At 53.5% G+C, this 18,206-nt stretch overlaps 1 protein-coding gene across 3 annotated transcripts in view; it reads left to right on the top strand.

Annotated features, from left to right (window-relative positions):
* CACNA1C (calcium voltage-gated channel subunit alpha1 C) overlaps nt 1–18,206 on the top strand; it is a 459,271-nt gene that overhangs the window by 352,374 nt on the left and 88,691 nt on the right. For all 3 annotated transcript variants that reach the window (XM_055567708.1, XM_055567698.1, XM_055567691.1), the window contains exons 9-10: nt 1,269–1,441; nt 16,523–16,613. In XM_055567708.1, coding sequence (XP_055423683.1) covers nt 1,269–1,441; nt 16,523–16,613 — 264 coding nt within the window. The remainder of the gene's footprint in view (nt 1–1,268; nt 1,442–16,522; nt 16,614–18,206) is intronic.

Raw genomic sequence — 18,206 nt, 5'->3', positions numbered from 1 at the left:
TCATGGTAAAGAGTGAAAACTGAGCTCCGGCAGTGAATGCAGACCCTGGACAGTGGGTGTGGGGGCTCTGGAGCTGAGTTATCCTGCCCCCTGGCTCACCCTTGTGCCCTGCCTTCCACGATGCCTGCCTGTGGAGTGTCTGCTGCTGCAGAATCCCTTCAGGTGGACTCTGCAGCCTCCCACCCTTAACTGTGCCTCCACCACCAAGAGAAGGAGTCGCGTCTCTAGGAAGAAGCTGAAATGCCCAGTGCGTCCACACATACCCCGGCGTCCGGAGTACCACAGACTGAGGCATGCACTGCTATTTATTTAGAAAAGGCACAGACTTGCTTCGAGAGTGAGACCCAGCCTCCTCGACCCCCTTCTTGGCCACCAGCCCCTCCTGGCTCAGAAAGTGAATTCAAAGTCAGAGAGAAAATAAGGACAGAGTCACAGAAAACAGGAAAGAAGTAGACACTCTCCAAAATTCTTTAATAGGCCCTTCTTCCAGCAAATCCCAACCCAATTTTAGCTTCTACTCATTATTGCTTGAGACTGAATGCCCCATTTAACTTTTATATCGTCTTGACTTTATACATTTTCCCATTCTGATTAGATTTCTTTTTTAACCCAAAGGGCAGCCACAGGACATTTTCTTGTGTTTGGAACCCTCTTTTGTCTCCTTCATATGGGAAAGAACTTTCTCTAGATTAGAAACCCTCCAGGCTTGCTGAACCGGCAGAACATGCCCTAGAAATGAGAAGGGGAGGAGAGGTGAGCTCTCCTGGGCCTGACCTCAGTGACTATACCGGCCCATGTATAACATGGGCTCTTTGAGAGGCAGAGCCCTGATTTGTAACATCTGACGACTTCTGTAGTGTAAACACCCCACCAGGGCCGACCTCAAGCCCCTGAGGAAGCACCTGGGTTGGCAGAGCCAGTGGAAGGGGGGGAGGGGGGCTTCAGCTAGACCCAGCTCCTCATCTCCCGGGGCTGTAGTGGGGCTCCCTGCTGGCGACTGTTCAGAAGGCCTTTCAGGTCACTGGGGGACGTCTGTCATGAGAGACAGCTTGTAATCACGGCCCAAAAAGAGGGGACATGGGTTCACCCGCTGCTCATGTCCCAAATGAAGATGCCCCCGCTCCCAGCCATTTTATGAGAGCAGGTCAGACCTGGGACGGGGCTCCATGCAAGTGGGGGCCGGCGGTGGGCTTCCCGTGCGATGCAGCTAACCCTTTGTTCCTCTTACCCCATCTCTCCCGCCCTGCCCGCTTGGCGTCTCTCACCAGAGAGTTCTCCAAAGAGCGAGAGAAGGCCAAGGCCCGGGGAGACTTCCAGAAGCTGCGAGAGAAGCAGCAGCTGGAGGAGGACCTGAAGGGCTACCTGGACTGGATCACACAGGCCGAGGACATCGACCCCGAGAATGAGGACGAGGGCCTGGATGAGGAGAAACCCCGAAACAGTGAGCGGCCTCCCACAAGGGGCTGGGGGCTGGGCTTGGGAGGGGGCGCTTGGGGCACAGAGGCTGCCCACCCCTGCCTCGTGGGTGCATCCTTCTCGGCTCTCAGTCCCACGTGTGCAGCAGAGCCTCCCAGTCCCGCTGGGGCCTCTGGTCGGGAGACACTTTGCTCGGTGGGGTTCTTTGTTTTCAATCCAACGTCCTCCTCCCAGCCCGGCTCCCTGGGCGGGGGGTGGGCATCCTGCTCTGGGCTTGTTCAAAAGGGATTGTCTCCACCTCCACCTCCTGGAAAGCGCACCCCTGTCCCTTTCCAAGCACCGCTGTGCTCTCAGGGAAAAGAGCCAAAGGTTTCTCTAGAGGAAGTTTGATTCAAAGCTCCAGGGAGGTGCTAAACAGGAAGGTTGAGGAAACCCCAAGGGCTTTGGCAGAACAGCATCAGGTTTTAGAAATGGAGCCCAGTCCCTCTCTCTGGGGTTTCCCATGGCAGCTTGTTGGCCAGGCTTTTGCTGGGATGGTAATGAGAGTGATGGATGGTATTGACTTGCAAGTGTTGAGGAGATGATGAATCGCGGAAATTCAGGCTCGTGGGACACGCCCAGTGGTTCTGAAATGTGGGCCCTGGACCGGCAGCACCAGCATCACTGGGGGACTTGCTGGAAATGCAGGCTCCTGACGCCTCCTCAGATCTGGTGGCTCCAGGGTGGGGCTCTGCGCTCTGTTCAGCCCCTAGTACCTGGGCTGTGGGGTGAACGTGGCCCTAACTGCCCTGTGTCTCCTCTGACCCTGACCATGCTATCCTCCTGTGGGTGTCCTTCCCTCATGTTTCACACATTTGAATAAGGTTGTTTCTGGCCAAGGAATCCATAAGGTTAAACAGCCTGCTGCATGGGTCAGGCAGGTAAGGACAGGGAGCCAAAGGGGCTTGAGGGCCGAGAGGGAGAAGGGAGACCCGCTGGGCTCTGGGGACCAATGGGGAGGCAGGGTGTCCGTCACGGCATCCTTACGGAGGCCAGGAAGGCACAGGACATGTGGGTGCACGTGTATCCTGACACGGTGTGCGGATACCCTGGCCATGTGCATGGGCGTGCATTGTGCTGGTTGTGCTCACTCTTCCCGGCTGGTTTCCAGCTGTTCCTGCTCATTGGTGCCTGAGCTCTCGGTGGCAATCCGGGAGGAGGCATGGGTGGAGGGAGAGGGCAGAGGACACGGCTGTGAGCACAGAGCGGCCTGCCTTCCCTCACCTCAGACGCAGGTGGAACACATCCTCCAACGATGCCCTTTCTGGTGACTCTGCTCAAGGGACACACACAAAATTAGAACGTGCCCTGCCAGGTGCTGGTAACAACATGATTCAGCAACCCAAGGTGGGCTTCACGCTCTGCTAGGAGTTCAGCAGGCTGGAAGACAAGGCCTGGGATGGATTGGAACAGGGAGCAGCGACACGGCCAAGGGTCTTCCTGGGAAGATGCCCGGCAGAGTCTTGCTGATGGATTGTGGACAAAGGGGTGGTCCGTGGTGCCGAGCAATGCGTGAATGAGTGAGCTGGCCTGGGAGCTGAGGGCATCCCTGCCACCAAGCACAGGAGTCGGCTCTGGACCCCAGTCTGCTCCCTGGTCAGGGCAGTGCTCGGTTCTTGACGGATGGCGGGAACGGGTTTCTTGTATGTTCATAGGGACATGTGTGTCTGTGGCCCACCCAGCACTGTGTGGCTGTCCACAGAGACGCGGTGATCCCCTCTCCTCCAAGGACAGGTATGCTGCCCCCTGACCTACCCAGATGGGGGAGGCTCTGCTGCTGGAGCAGATTGAGTGCACAAGCCCCCCACCCCCATTTCTGACCAAGCTTTGGGGAGCACACGATGAACCGCCCACCCTTGTGGACAGAGTCTCTCGCAGGACCCTCTTGAGCCCAAATACAGATGAGCTCAGCCTGGAAGCTGCTGCCCTCCTCCAGGCTCTTTCATCGGGGCCTGGGTCTGCTTCTGTCTTCAGTCTTGTCCCAGGAGGAGGACAGTACAGGGCCTGCCTGCTTCCATTGTGGAGATGGCTGTGGGGCAGTCCAGGGGTTGGGGCGCCAGGGAATGAGCGTCTTAAAAAGCATGACAAAGGGTGAAATAGGAACATGTGAGGAACTGAACGCGAGATGCTTGGGGGTGGAGTCAGAAGGTTCACCCAGAGGTGCGGGCTTCAGGAAAGTCCGATCAAGAGCAGAGTGGACGAGACTGGGTTGTTAAGGAGCTGGCCACCTAATGGATTTGAAGAAAAGGCAGGCCCATGCCCAGAAACTATATTCTGATCTTCAGAACTTCGTAGTTTGCCCTTTGAAGCAAATACAAGGGGAGAGACCCTGCTATATGCTTCCATCAAAGTAGCTGAAATTTGCCTTTGAAATTGCTCCAAGATTACAGTATAGTGTGTCTGCCAGTCTCTTCAGCTCAAAGACTAAGTCGTCTTTTCAGAAAAAGGGTAAAAGATATTGTCACTCTTGACCAATGGCTTTGGCCACTTCTGCCTTCACCCCAGCCAGGATCCCCAGTGGCACTTAGGAGATGCCAGGTGTCCGGCAATGGTGATACAGCCATGACCCCAGCCAGGAAACTGCTCAGAGGCACGTCACTGCATGGTAGCTGAGCACACCCACAAGGAGCCCAGGTATACGTTTGTGGAGGAAAAGCTATAGACACCACCGAGGTCATAGAAACAGCAGGGTTAGGGAAGGGAACAGAGAGAAAGTGCATTGTTTGAGGTGTTTCTCTAAGTAATCAGAGTCGATAAGGTGGCCAGTAAATTATATAAAAAATACGTTACAATATTCTGAGTTCATTCATCCTCCCTCCCTCCATCTCCCGATTAAAGGTCCGCTTTGAGCCACAAGCTGGAGAAGGCAATGGTACCCCACTCCAGTACTCTTGCCTGGAAAATCCCATCAGCGGAGGAGCCTGGTAGGCTGCAGTCCATGGGGTCGCAAAGAATCAGACATGACTGAGTGACTTCACTTTCACTTTTCACTTTCATGCATTGGAGAAGGAAATGGCAACCCACTCCAGTGTTCTTGCCTGGAGAATCCCAGGGATGGGGGAGCCTGGTGGGCTGCCGTCTATGGGGTCACACAGATTCGGACACGACTGAAGCGACTTAGCAGCAGCAGCAGCAGCAGCACCACCACATGCTGCTTCAGGCCCTGGGGACACAGCCCTCATGGAACAGGAATCCTTCTTTCTTTCTCCTCCTCAAGATCAAAAATGCGTGGATTAATTATTTGTGCATGTAGGAATCTCTCTTTCACACTGTTCAGACCATTTAAATGCAGCCCCAGTCCTCGAAGACAGACATTTGTGCAATGAGCATGGAAAAGACAGACCGTGGAACCGAACGACCGAATTTGCACACAGACAAGCAGATTAAATATGTATTCCGTGTATTCAGCTCTGCTCCTAGGAGCCCCTCTGCAGTCCCCGTGCAGCAGCAGAGCCACGTGGCTTCCACCCGCCCTGCCAAGTCTGGATTGTGTATTGTTGAAACACAGAGATTGGAGGGCTTCCAAGAGCAGAGGCTGCCCTCAGAAGGGCCCAGTAGGGTTCGAAAGCAGGGATCTGAACATCACTGGTCCACACTGTACACGTGTCCAAGGTACGGGCATCATTATTTGAGCTTTTCTTACATTTCGATGAATACAAATGGTGTGTTCCTTGGACGTACTCGTTCTCACGGCTGCCACACACCTGGAATGCCGAGACAGAGTTCTGGTCAGATGGCCAGAGGGACACTAGCGAAGGTTTTTCTCCTCGACTCCCATCTTACTCTGGCCCCTAAGTGACTGTGTTAGAGGCCGTCCTAAGCCTACACCCTGGGGGGAGAGCAGACGCCTTAGGGCTGTGGAGGAACAGCTCACCCAGCTGGTGAGACAAGGCGTCAGGCACAAACTGAGCCCCACAATGAGGACCAGCATCCAATCCCTGGGCTGCGCTGTGAGGCTGTTTCATGGATCCTTCCAGGCTGCTGGGAACGACTCCCCTGGGTGGGTCCTGGGGGCCCATGTCATGCATGTGCAGAACCACACTCGGGAATCTGGTCAGAACAAGGACATGGGCAGGGGTTTCTCCAAGGGCAGCCCATGCACCAGGGAGCAGTCTGGCTGCTCTGCTGTTGGGCCCAGTCTGGGAACGGTGGAGGGGCCCCTGGGGGCCCCGTCAAGTGTACTTGGAGAGCACACTGTTTTCAGAGTGTGGCCCCAAGAGGACAGTGTTCCGTGAAGGTCATCAAGGGAGGCGGGGGACAGTAGACTGTCCTGTTTCCAACGACATCCCAGGTGGTAGCAGGACAAGAAAGAAAGCCGCTTACTGAGATTCATAAAAGTATACATCCTTTGTAATTTAGATGTGATTCATGTGAGTTCATCCGACTGACTGAACTCACTCCCAGCAAAGAGGTCTGCAGGGGACTTTCGCTGGACAGAGCTTTGATGAAAGGTTTATCCTCTCAAAAGATATACATTTCAGTTTTCATAAGGTTCTTCAGTGTTAGGGGTTTTTAACAAAAAATAAGGATATTAAGATATTTTTAAATATCTAGTCACAGGAGCCATTGATGGTCACTAAATTCATATTCTAAAACTGACTTGCTAAGCATAATGTTGGTTTTGACACACAGTCCCGAAGTCATGCTCAGGGGGCTTCAGAATGTGCCTGGTGCAGGCACACAAACCCCCCGAGGTTAGAGGTCAAGAGAAAAACAAAAACGCAGGCCAGAAACTGGTAAGCAATGATTCCAGCTGCACCGAAACTTGTCTGTGCCTCTACTCGGGGATGAGATAATAGATCTGCTCTCAACAGCTGGCTGATGAGGTGAAAAGCCCTAATTATATGCTTGACAGGCCAGTTTTAAGGGGGAAAGCCTTTGTTTACCTTCTGAATTCCAAGCTTCAAATCAGCCAGTCAACTCTTACATCTCATGTCAGTGACTCATGAGATAGGGTAATGATATCCAGCATCAGGTCAATCACTGTGTCAACAAAATTCTCTGAAAATAACAGCATGTATACACACACACACACACACACACACACACACACACACATACAGGGGTACATACACACATCAGGCGCATGGATACGCACACGTCCCCACACCATATACATAGGCAAGAACAAGCGGAGGACCCTTTCTCAACGGGAACACTCAGAATTACAGTTTTATTATATTTGTTGATATTCAACACTTGCTCCAGCTACGACGAGAAGCTTGGTGGGTCTCTTGCTGTGCCCCAGCAGACACAGAAAGATCGGGCTTCCACCTGGGAGCAGGGCACATCTTGGTGTGGCCAGCAGTGAGGGTCCTGGCCCTCTTGCCCTCGGCTCCCTCCACCACTCTGCAGTGATTGGGCAGCTGATCTGGTCAGTCACTGACCCTCAGGCGGGGTATCCGAGGTTTTCGCCAACAGGGCACCAGGCTTCAGTTAGACTTGTAGAGCTTCTTCTTGAGCCTCTTAGGTGGTATAAAATCATTTCCATTCATTGTAGCTTCCACTAATCCCTTACTGGATGGATTCTATCCGTTTATTAAGTCGTCCCTTGATTAGACCAGAAATGTGGACACAGCCAGCTCTCACCTGACTGGAGGCTGGAGCTTACGGTCTGCACAGTTGCAGCTGTGTGTTGTGTTGTAGACTGAACAGGAGTTGAGAACCACAGGTCACCAGACTCCCAGTCCCTGCCCAGTGGCTGATGAGCAGTGTGCCCCTCTCGGTTTCCTTGTCTATAAAAGGGAGGAGTCAGATCAGACAGCTGCAAAGACCTGTTCCAGGATCAGGTGTGGCTTCTGTGGTCCGAAGCTGACACATGTCAGCTTTAGCCCTGGGAGTTTAGACAAACCTCCAGTTCATCAGACCCCAGAGGACTTCAGTTGATTTCAGACTCCTGGAACTTGCTCTGGGTCTCCCGTAGAAGTCCCCTGAACCCTGGAAGCAAACTGATTCTTCCAAAGACCTTCCTGGTGCCTGGTATCCTCTGCCCCCCGTCACCTAGAGAGCCCAGCTCCACCATCTTCCTTAGGAACCACCCCACTCTGAGCCCTCCTCAGGCGCCCCTCCCTTTTCCACCCTTCCCCCTCCTCTCCTTATCCCCTCTTTTTGACCGCAGATGCCTGCTCCATGCCTGCCTGGTGACACTGAGGTATACAACCTGTTGTACCTGTTTAATCCATCTTCCCCCATGCTGGGCTGTGCAACTGGCGTGAGAGGGGAGGTTCACATCCCCAGAATTCTCACAGAGCCTGGCGGATCAACCAACAGTGAATATGGAAAAGGGGTGGGAGGCCTGGAAATCTGTGAAAGTCCACCATTGGGAACAGGTGACCTGGACCCGCCTTGTCACTGTGTCGGGCTAAAATCAGGCAGGACCGGATATCTGGCCCTGCAGAGGCCACGGAATGAATCAGACACACCAATTAATTTGTCATCTTCCGTTTCTTGTCTGTCAACACTTCTCTCTGACTTCTGCAAGAGGACAGACTACTCCTCGATGTTTTTCTTCATGTACCAACCACTTCTCCCCTTTCTTCTTCAAATACATTCGGAGAAGTGCCAGAAATATCTTTATTTTATTTCTCTCTCAGTGAGGTCAGCTAGCTGTCTACACAGGCAGTTGAGAAAGGGTTAAGAGAGGACCCAGAGTAAGTTCCCAGCTGTTTCTTTAGGACCGGAAAGCTGAATACATTTAAGGCTTGAAAAGGTCAACTCCCTTCCAAGGGGCAGAGGTTTGATTTCATCCATCGTGTGGTCTTGGGCATAACGCTCATTTCATTCACTGGTAGAGATGGAGATTTATGGACTAAATGTTATCACAAGCAGAGACTTAATGAGATCTCAGCTGCGTCTCCTGGGTGGAGTGGAAAGCAGCCATTTTGGTAATAAATAGAGAACGGCTTCTAATTTGTAAATTCCTCTTTCCGTTGCTAAGTCTAATCAGATCAGTGAAACTGGAGGGAATTGTTGACGACCCAAGATGATTTTCCATGCCTTAATCTGTCCAGGAAGCATTACTTCTAATGGAAGCGGCTTGCTTCTCTGGCAGCGGTAGGGGATGACATTTCTCATTAGACTAACTCAATTGTTGCCTATTAAAAAATATGTTTAGCCCCAAATCTATTTAAAAGCAAACTGGAACCGAGGCCCCGTATCACTCTGCTACTAGTCTCCCTGCTTCATAGAAGCAGAAATTCTTTCGGAATGAGCTGCAGACCTCTCTCTGTAGCAGGGCCATCCCGAAGGGTCTACGGCCTGTGTGATGTCGTCCTGACCCAAGAGAAGTGTCCAGAATAGGGCTCGGTGGACCACCAGGCAGTCAGGTGTGCTCACGGCCTCTCTGGCATGGCAGAGAGCAGGTTGGGAGAATAGAACCCAGTCTCTGGCAGACACTGCAGTTGAAGGTTAAAAAGGAGAATTAAGGGGGCACCAAAGGAGAAGAGCAAAGCTCTTTTCTCGAGTCCTGCTTGAATCTTTTTTTTTTTTTTCATGCATGTAATAACAGTTCAAGGTTTTTACAAAGTGTCTTCTCACAAGCTGTTAAGCATTTCCAGGGCAGAGACCCTGTCAGAGTAGGTGACTGTTCTCGCACAGTAGGGACATCATGAATATTCATGAAGGTCTGACCACCTTGACAACCAGGGCCCCAAAGGGAACGTGGTGTCTGCAGCCCTCCTAGTGGAGCGGCTGAGAACACGTCCACCATCACCAACCAGCACTCAGACTCCAGGTGACCGTTCAGATCACAGCAGCTGGTCCTGAGGTTCTTCTCTTGGGCCTGCATTTTTGCTTTTTCATCCCCAATAAGTCCATCTGGTGTCTGGGCGATATGCACACGCAGAGAAGTATTACTCTAACCCGTGTTACCTTTAATCCTCACTTAACCCTCCAAGATCCGTATTATGGTCTCTTTTTTTTTTTTTTCGATTTGATTGATTGATTTTTGGTTGTGCCGGGTCTTCGTTGCTCTGCGGGCTTTTCTCTCATTGCAGCAAGTAAGGGCTGCTCTTCACTGCAGTGCACCAGCTTCTCACTGCGGAGGCTTCCCTTGTTGCAAAGCATGGGCTCTAGGGCACGTGGGCTTCAGCAGTTCTGGCACACGGGCTCAATAGTTGTGCTGCACGGGCTTAGTTGCTCCTTGGTGTGTGGGGTCTTCCCAAACCAGGGCTCAAACCCTTGTCTCCTGCATTGGCAGGCAGATTCTTTACCACCAAGCCACCAGGAAAGCCCTATGTTGTCTCAGTTTTGTTTTTTTTTTTTAAGATGAAAAAACTGAGGTTCAGATCATTTTCCCAAAAGGATCATTTCAGGCAGCCCCAGAAATGGATGTCGCAAGTTTAGAGACAGAGACTATGTCCCCTGACCACCTCATCTACACTAAACCATCCGAGGGTCTGCACAGAATGTGGGCTCAGCCCTTCCCTGTCCCTGAACTCGACCTCTGGCCGCCCCCGTGGATGTGGTCCTGATGGGGCCTGACCAATGCAAGAGGGGAGCAAGGCCTCCAGTCTAGAGCGCATTCTGGAGCAGGTTCTGGAGCAATCTTGCTGAGAAAGATGTGGATGATTAAAGCATCAGGAGAACCAGGATGCAGAAGAACCTGACAAGCACCAGCAGGGAGAGCCGCATGATCGATTAAAGTGGAGGACGTGGCGGGGGAGGAGGTGGCTGATGGATGTGCTGACCGCTGCACGCAGATTCATTCAGGGAGTTATGGGGCTTGAGGTACCACAGGTTTGGGAGCTAAAGTGACTCACTTCCCATAAACGCCTGCAGTTTGAGGCTGAAATCTGCTCTCCTGCTGAGGGGGAGGCAAGGCTGAAGCCTCATGAAGAAGCCGTGCTCTCATCAGGACAGCCTCATCGTGGGTGCCCATGGCCTTCAGGATTTTGCTGGATCCCTGTAGGGCCTCCCTGGGGAATCTGACTCAGGCCAAAGTTATCACGAGCAGCAGAAAATAGGGAAGAAGAGGGAGACCAAGAAGAAAGAGAGAGAGAAAGCACACTCTAAGCTCTGCAGGCCCCCATGGACAGCACACACAGGGCACAAGTGTGAGGCCTGGGCCTTCAGGAGGGAGTAGGGCAAGCCTGGGCTTGGCCAGGATGACCGAGGTGGGGTTTTGGCCCCTCTGTGATGTGAGTAAAGGGCAGGCAAGAAAAGGAGGCAGTGCTGGCTGGTGGAAAAGGGACCAGACCTCCAGCTCTAATTAGCTGTTTGACCTTGGGCGAGTCACTGGCCCTCTCTGTACCTCACTGATCTCCACGGTCAAAGGAAGGGCTGCTCTGCCCTTCTAGCCCTGCAACACATGTAGGCCTTGGTAGGGAAATCAAGCCACAGAAGAGGGATGTAACAGACCCTAGGTCTCAGAGATCCAAAGTGCAAAGTGAGTGAGTCAAAGTTGCTCAGCCATGTCTGACTCTTTGTGACCCCATGGACTGTACAGTCCATGGAATTCTCCAGGCCAGAATACTGGAGTGGGTAGCCTTTCCCTTCTCCAGGGGATCTTCCCAACCCAGGGATCGAACTCAGGTCTCCTGCATTCCAGGCTGATTCTTTACCAGCTGAGTTACAAGGGAAGCCCCCAAAGTGCAGAACCAGGGTCCAAACTCAAGCCACTGACTCCAGGACCCAGGCTCCGACCCAGCGGCACCCTGGGCAGGGTTGCACAGTACCTGACTTCTCCCGGGACCTCCCACCCATACTCTCTGCCCGCCTTCTCCTTCTCCCAGTGACCCTAGCATATCCACAGGCCTCCTCTTCTCTCCTGATCGGGAAGAACTTGTCTGATGTAGATGAAGGTAGACTTGGCTTGACACAGGCTGGGGTTCAAATCCCGGATCTCATGAGCTGCTCTGCTTACTTTGGATAAGCTGCTTATTCTCTCAGCCTCAGTTTCCTGATCTATGAAATGGGAGCATGTAAGGGGGCGATATACTCTCTCATCGAGTTGTTCTGAGGCTTGAGTTAGGTCTGGTGCGTCACCGGCAGGTAGCAGGTGATGGAAGACTGAGCTGTTATCATGACCCTGCTGTAGAGCTGTTATGATCCTTGCCTTACTATCATCTGTCCCAAGAGAATCCAAGGCCCTAAAATGGAAGGATGACATAGTGGACACCATCTGGCTGGGCTGAAGAGGGACTGGGGGGACACAGCCATTCTCTGTCCCTCATATGTCACTCCACACGGGTGACCCTCTGCTGAGCCTGGCCTTGGAATCTAGAACATCATCTCCAACCTAAAAGCAGTTTTGTGCCTAAAACAGCTGATTTCCAGAGGCATCCTGCACAGAAGGGTCCCCATCACCACCTCTCTCACCCCCAAGGGTGGTGGTGAGCTGTGTCCCTCGGGGGCCGGGGGGATGGGTCCAGCCCCTCCTGTTTGCCCAGCATCCCCAGGGCCTGAGGATGCCCACTCAGCCCCTTCACCCCTCAGGATGGTGGGGCCAGGTGGGAAGAGAAGCAGGTGCCCAAGTGCAGCCCTCTAGCTACATGGTCCCCCCGCCCCGTCCTAACTGAGGGGGCCACCGCAGTGGCGCCGTGACCATGGGGAGAGATTTTATGCTTGGGAGCGCAGGGCGTTTATGGCCTGCTGGGAGCCCAGCGACCTGGTTTTCTCCTCTGGATGGCGGCTGCAGACCAAGGGCGGGCGTTTCGGCCTCCTCCGGTTTATGGCGGTAATAATAATTATTGCGACAACATGTCGTGCTTACACTGTGCCTTTTTAATAAGGCCACTTTGTTTGGCTTCTTGATATTTAATCCTGTTTTGTATTTACTTTCTGATGGCTTAGAATCAGCCAGGTCTTAACTGCTTCTGGGGAGGTAGCCCTGCGGGGCCCGGGCACTCAGGACGCTGCCGAGGAGGCTCTGGGGGCGGCGTGACCTTCCACCCAGATGGGCCCCACAGCTGGCACCGCTTACCTTCTCTCTCTCCCCAACTCTTCACTCTTTTGTCTGCAATCTGCTTTTCCTCTCCTGCCCCGACTCTTTCTTTGCCTTGGAAGAGACTGTCAGCTCAGCCTCTGATCAATTTATTCTTGTAAGAGACGAGGACCATGAGCCGCAGATTATCATGTAACCTAGTAGGAATGGTTCCGTGGCCTGGCCAAGGCTAGGGTAGCGCTGGTGATTCCTAGACCCACAGTGCAATGCCAGGGAGGTTCCCAGGAGCCTGAGCTGGGCAGAGACTGGGAGGAGGCTCCTATACCCCACAGCCTCTGACCATGAGTGGCCATAGGCTGGACCTCCCCAGCTGCAGAGAAGAAGTGAGGGATAACTCTCGAGTTACTTTTCCTGCAGGAGAAACGGAAGCCAAATGAAATGTGACATGGTTCCCCCTACCCCAAGAGAGTCCTGGGGCAGTAACCCCACCCAGGATGTCCATCCCTTCCTGCCTGGGGCTCAAGCCATGTCCCCAGTAATGTCCTGGCTCCCTGGTGCCTCCCAGGAGGTCAGCCTGCAGGGTCACTGGAGTGCAGCTGCCCTGGATGCTGCCTGACAGAGCCAGGAAGGCCCTGGACTCAGGCCAGTGTCCCCTGCTCCACGCACTCTCACCTGGACAGCAAATCTCCCCCCATCGGTGGGTTCACACCGCTCACCCGGCCCGCGCCCAGAGGCATGTGGGTCAGGTCCTGACAAAAAATGGATTCGACAACCAGGCAGTTTAAGAAGGGGCTCACAAAGATGCAGGCACCAGGGGTGACAGACTCTGCTGGCACTGTCCTTTGGGCTGTCTGCAAAGGTCAGCCTCCCAGGCCCTGGGCGGAGGAGCAGCTGAAGGACAAACCCCAAGACACCAGCCCAGGGGAGCAGCCCTGAAACCCCCAAAGACGCCAAATGCCTGCTGTCATCGCACAACCAGTACCATTAGGACCTGAAAAAAGAGTCCCTGCGTACGTGCTGAGTCACTTCAGTCATGTCCAACTCTGTGTGACCCAATGGACTGTAGCCCACCAGACTCCTCTGTCCATGGGATTCTCCAGACAAGAATACTGGAGTGGGTTGCCATGACTTCCTCCAAGGGATCTCCCCAACCCAGGGATCAAACCCTCGTCTCTTACATTTCCTACATTGGAGGCAGGTTCTTTACCACTAACTATCACCTGGGAAGTCCCTTACTCCCTTGCCCTTGTTCAGTTCAGTTCAGTCGCTCAGTCATGTCTGACTCTTTGCGACCCCATGGACTGCAGCATGCCAGGCTTCCCTGTCCGTCACCAACTCCTGGAGCTTGCTCAAACTCATGTCCATCGAGTCGGTGATGCCATCTAACCATCTCATCCTCTGTCATCCCCTTCTCCTCCTGCCTTCAATCTTTCCCAGCATCAAAGTCTTTTCCAATGAGTCAGTTCTTCACATCAGGTGGCCAAAGCTTCTAGCTTCTAGCTGGAGCTAGAGCTTCAGCTTCAGCATCAGTCCTTCCAATGAACATTCAGAACTGATTTCCTTTAGGATTGACTGGTTTGATCTCCTTGTTATATCCATTCATTTATTTTTAAAATCCCATGTATAAGTGCTAACATATAGTATTTGTCTTTCTGACTTATTTCACCAAGCATAATGTCCTCCAGGTCCATCAAAGTTGTTTTAAGCTTTGTATTGTGAAAATAAGTCTATTTGGGACGGACTCCTTTACATATGTTGAAAAGAATCCTGATCCATTTTTTCTCATGATCTAGTCTTCCAGATTCCCACTAACAAGCAGAGATGAGGTGGTCCTGCCTGGGAAGCCCTCTCTTCAAAGTCACCCCCATCTGCTGGTGCAGACGACACTTCTGTGGGAGTCCTTCCTTCTCCCCAGGATCCCTGGTCCTGTGTTGTTAGTTCACGTGATCTGGGGTTTGGGTCCTGTTTTGTTAAGTGTTCTCACATGTTTTGGTTTATGGCTTTTTACCATTTCTTCAGTTTTATTTTCGGAAGTGAGCCCGATATCCCTCATGGACGCCAAGTCCCATTTCTTTCTTTCCCCATGGCTGACCTGAGCTCTGCCCATGTCTTATTCCTGGTTTTTGACTCTGATGTCTTATCTGTGAAAGGAGGCACCTGGCGTGTCTGCTTGATCAGAAGGAAGGAGAGTTTCTTGGTTGCTTGGTCTAATCGCCCCCAGAAACCCATGGTGACGTCCCCCACACCACACGCGAGTAAACATGTGCTGGTGCCCACAGGGCAGAGCAGGAGCCTGCTTCTCCTGGGGGGTGTGTGTGTGTGTGTGTGCATGTGTGTGCAAAGGGAGGGTGGCCTGTCCCGCCCAAATCCACCACCTCACTGTCCCTTCAAACCTGTAAAGTCAGTGAACACGACAACCGCAGCGGCTGACCCCTGAGAGGGCCTTTCCTTTGAAGATCGCCGGCCAAGGTTAAAGCCACTCTCAGTGCAGCTGTAGACAGTGAGATCCAGCACTGCCAGGTGACTGCACCCCACACTCTGTGATGCCCCAGAGCCTGCCTGGCTGTCGGAAACCCATCTCGTCTGGTGTGTAGCCCGGGCGCCATCAAACTGAGCACAGCACGGGGGCCGAGACCCCTGTGCTCCAGCCCAAGCCCCCAGCCACTGTGGCCCTCCCCTAGGCCTCGCTTCCCTGTCCTGTGACGAGAAGACTGGGCGACTCCCTTGCAATGACGTCTGGACTTGTTTACACCCGAGTTTGTGGAAAAGGACTCAAGGGTGGATACAGGACAGTCAGGCTTACGGAGTCGCGGGCTTTCCAGTTGTGTCTTCACATTCTGGGAATGAGTCTCTCTCACCTCCCCTTGACTTCATTCAAAAGGAAAGAAACCAAGGAAAAGCCACATCCAGCAACATCCCCACCCAACCAGGAGACCTATGCGGATGGCATGCTCCATTCTGGCGGCAGACCCCTGGGTACTGGTCCCTGTTCCATGTCCCCAGATGCCCCACCCCCACCAGTGCGGGTTCTGTGGCCACTGGGGCTCCTGACCTGCCCTGGATGAGGGTGCCGCGCTGCAAGCAGAGCTGAGCCAGGACCAAGGATGTGGCAGCCATGCTAGATAACAAGGATGGGAAAGTTAAGGGCACTGTATGTGGCATGTTAGAAGGGTCAGAGAAGCTAGAAAAGAAGGAGAAGAATTCTTTGGGGATATACTTTTATTTGGAATAAAAAATAGTAACAGAAGAAAAAGGATGAGATGGCTGGATGGCATCACTGACTCAAGGGACATGAGTTTGAGTAAACTCCTAGGGACAGTGAAGGACAGGGAAGCCTGGTGTGTTGCAGTCCACAGGGACGCAAAGAGTTGGACACGACTAAGCGACTGAACAACAACAATAAAAGAAGTCTCTTCTTCTAAGCCTCTGACCTGGGCTCCAAGCTATAAGATTCCAGTTGCCCTGGAAATCCAGCGCCACCACCTCAGGGGAGCCTGGAGACAGACTGGGTGGGTCGGCCATCGTGGAGGCTGAGGGACCGTGTCCCAGGCCGGCCCACTGAGATACTGTGGGGAGGTGCTATCCCTGCGTGTGTCTTCAGGCCACGTCTCACCTTAGTTTGCTGGGTTCAACATGGAGGCTTCTCGTTCCCACATATGCAGGGCTGACCTGAGTCCTGAATGTGGCACTGGATGCGGCTGCTCCCCTCGAGCTATTTCAGGCTCCGTCCTGGGTGGAATCAATCCAGTGACCAAGACTCAGGCCGAGGGGCAGATCCTCCTCTGATCCATCAAGGAGCTACACCCTTGGCAAAGACACCCTTTCCATGGACAGGCTGGACCCTAAATGTTGGGATGAAGCCCCTTAGAATAGGGGGCTGTAAAGAAATAAGAAAAATAAAATATTGTCGTGAAAGCTCTTTTTATATGGAGGAATGGATGCAAAAGGGAAAGTAGAAGCAGCTTGTCGAAGGGCATGGAGTTGATGGTAGAGGAGGGACTGAGCGGGGCATCCTTGGGGGGTCTCCTCCCACCGTCCCACTTAGGGTGTCCCAGGTGGCAAGGCCACCATAGACAGGCAGCAGGTGTGTCAGTCAGGACCACAGACCTGCCAGGCACTGCCAGGGCTCCCCTCCCGACCGGGCTGCAGACTAACCCCCCTCTCCTTCCCTCCACGACTCTGCAGTGAGCATGCCCACCAGTGAGACCGAGTCTGTCAACACCGAAAACGTGGCTGGAGGGGACATCGAGGGAGAGAGCTGCGGGGCCAGGCTGGCGTGAGTAGTCTCGGGAGTGGGGCCCGTGGTCCCGGGAGGGTGTGAGCATGGCCCTGGCCAGGGGCTGCTCTGCACTTCCCAGGAGTTTGACTTTGGATTTTGAGCCCCTTTCCATCCCATCAGGGAAACAGAGTGTGTGTCTCTTTGGGAGTGGGGGTGTACATGTGTTGAGGGGGCTTTGAAATCTGTTTCTTCCCAGCCCCGCGCCCCATTTCTCCAGATCAGCTTTGTGAGGGTCCCTGAGTCCTGCTAAGCACCCTTTCATTTCTGATAAATGTGACCCAGGGGATAGGCAAACTGGCAAGAAATACTCTGGGAGAGGTGGTCTTACTTACGGCTCTGAGTTATCCATCCGGGGAAGGGAACACGGTTGTCTGTCATGCAGACTCAGCTATGAAAGTTCACCGGTGCCAGCCAGGCAAGTGGCCGCCTCCCTGAACACGAGCCCCAGCCCCCGGCTTCCTGAGCAGACTTGGGTCCGGGGCTGGGCCAGGTGCGTGGAGGGACGGCACACACGGATGGTCATCATCACCTCTAAGCTCCGTCCTAAAAATGGACACCAACAGGCCCTAAGAGATGTTCCCCAGCAAGAAATGAAAGGAAAATGGCTTAACTGCTAAAAATAAGCACGCTGCTGGGTTCCATTCTCAGAGTCTCAAAAAGCAGAGTCCACAAAGTGTAAGCTGGGTTCCCTTGGGGGTCAGGCTGACCCTGAGGGTGGTGCCTCCTGCGTCTGCCAGGCTGCACTTTTGGAAGTGGGAGCTGCTTGCCCCTGTTCCCAGGGATGTAAGACTCACCCCGGAAACTAAAAGGAACAGCAGACGGAGGGCTTGGAGGAGGACCAGCCCCACATCGGCTGAGTGTCTGAGTCGCTCCATCATGGAAACAGTGTCCTCGTTGACCTGTGACCCTGAAATGCCTTCGTATCTGGGTGACCCCAGCCCTCGAGGCGGTCCCCTTGTGGGTGCCTCTCATCTGAGCCGGGCCAGCCTTTGAGCAAGTAGGGAGCAGGAACAGACGGTTTCCAGAGTACACAGGCCTTGCCATCACTCCCCCCAACAGCAGCACCAGGGAATCCGTGCTGCTGAGTCCCAGCGATGTGGGGAAGCAGTTATTGTCAAACTGTTGTTAAAATACGGGGCTAATTATGTTCAAAGCAGCAGGGTGAACCCTCCCCTCTTCCCTCCTGTTAGAACCATACAAACAATCTCTCAGGATTGCGGACATGGGCCTGGCCCGCCATGGTTGAGAAGGTGAATGGCAGGTCCGCAAAGAGACGGAGGGAAGGTGACGAGGACTCTGCCCTCTGGCTCTGGGCCCAGGTGACAGGCCGGGGGAGACCAGAGCGCTGGCGCCCACAAGCCTGTCCCCACAGAGGGGCTAGCATCTTCAGGACGTGACATGCAAGCCTCCAGGACTTGGCAGGAATGAACGGCAGTTCCCATAAACACCTGTGTTTGTGCTCCTACTGTGTGCAGATAAAGTGCCTGGCCCCAGCACCAGGATTATAGTGTGTCCTTCATAAACTGCCATCCTTCCCCAGTGGCTTCAGACAGCAATGGGAGAAGACCATCAGCGTTCCTGCTGGGGACG

This window comes from Bubalus kerabau, chromosome 1, assembly GCF_029407905.1.
Source record: "Bubalus kerabau isolate K-KA32 ecotype Philippines breed swamp buffalo chromosome 1, PCC_UOA_SB_1v2, whole genome shotgun sequence".
Taxonomy (NCBI): domain Eukaryota; kingdom Metazoa; phylum Chordata; class Mammalia; order Artiodactyla; family Bovidae; genus Bubalus; species Bubalus kerabau.
The sequence above is the reverse complement of the archived record's forward strand: the minus strand, read 5'-3'. Positions and strand labels throughout refer to the sequence as shown.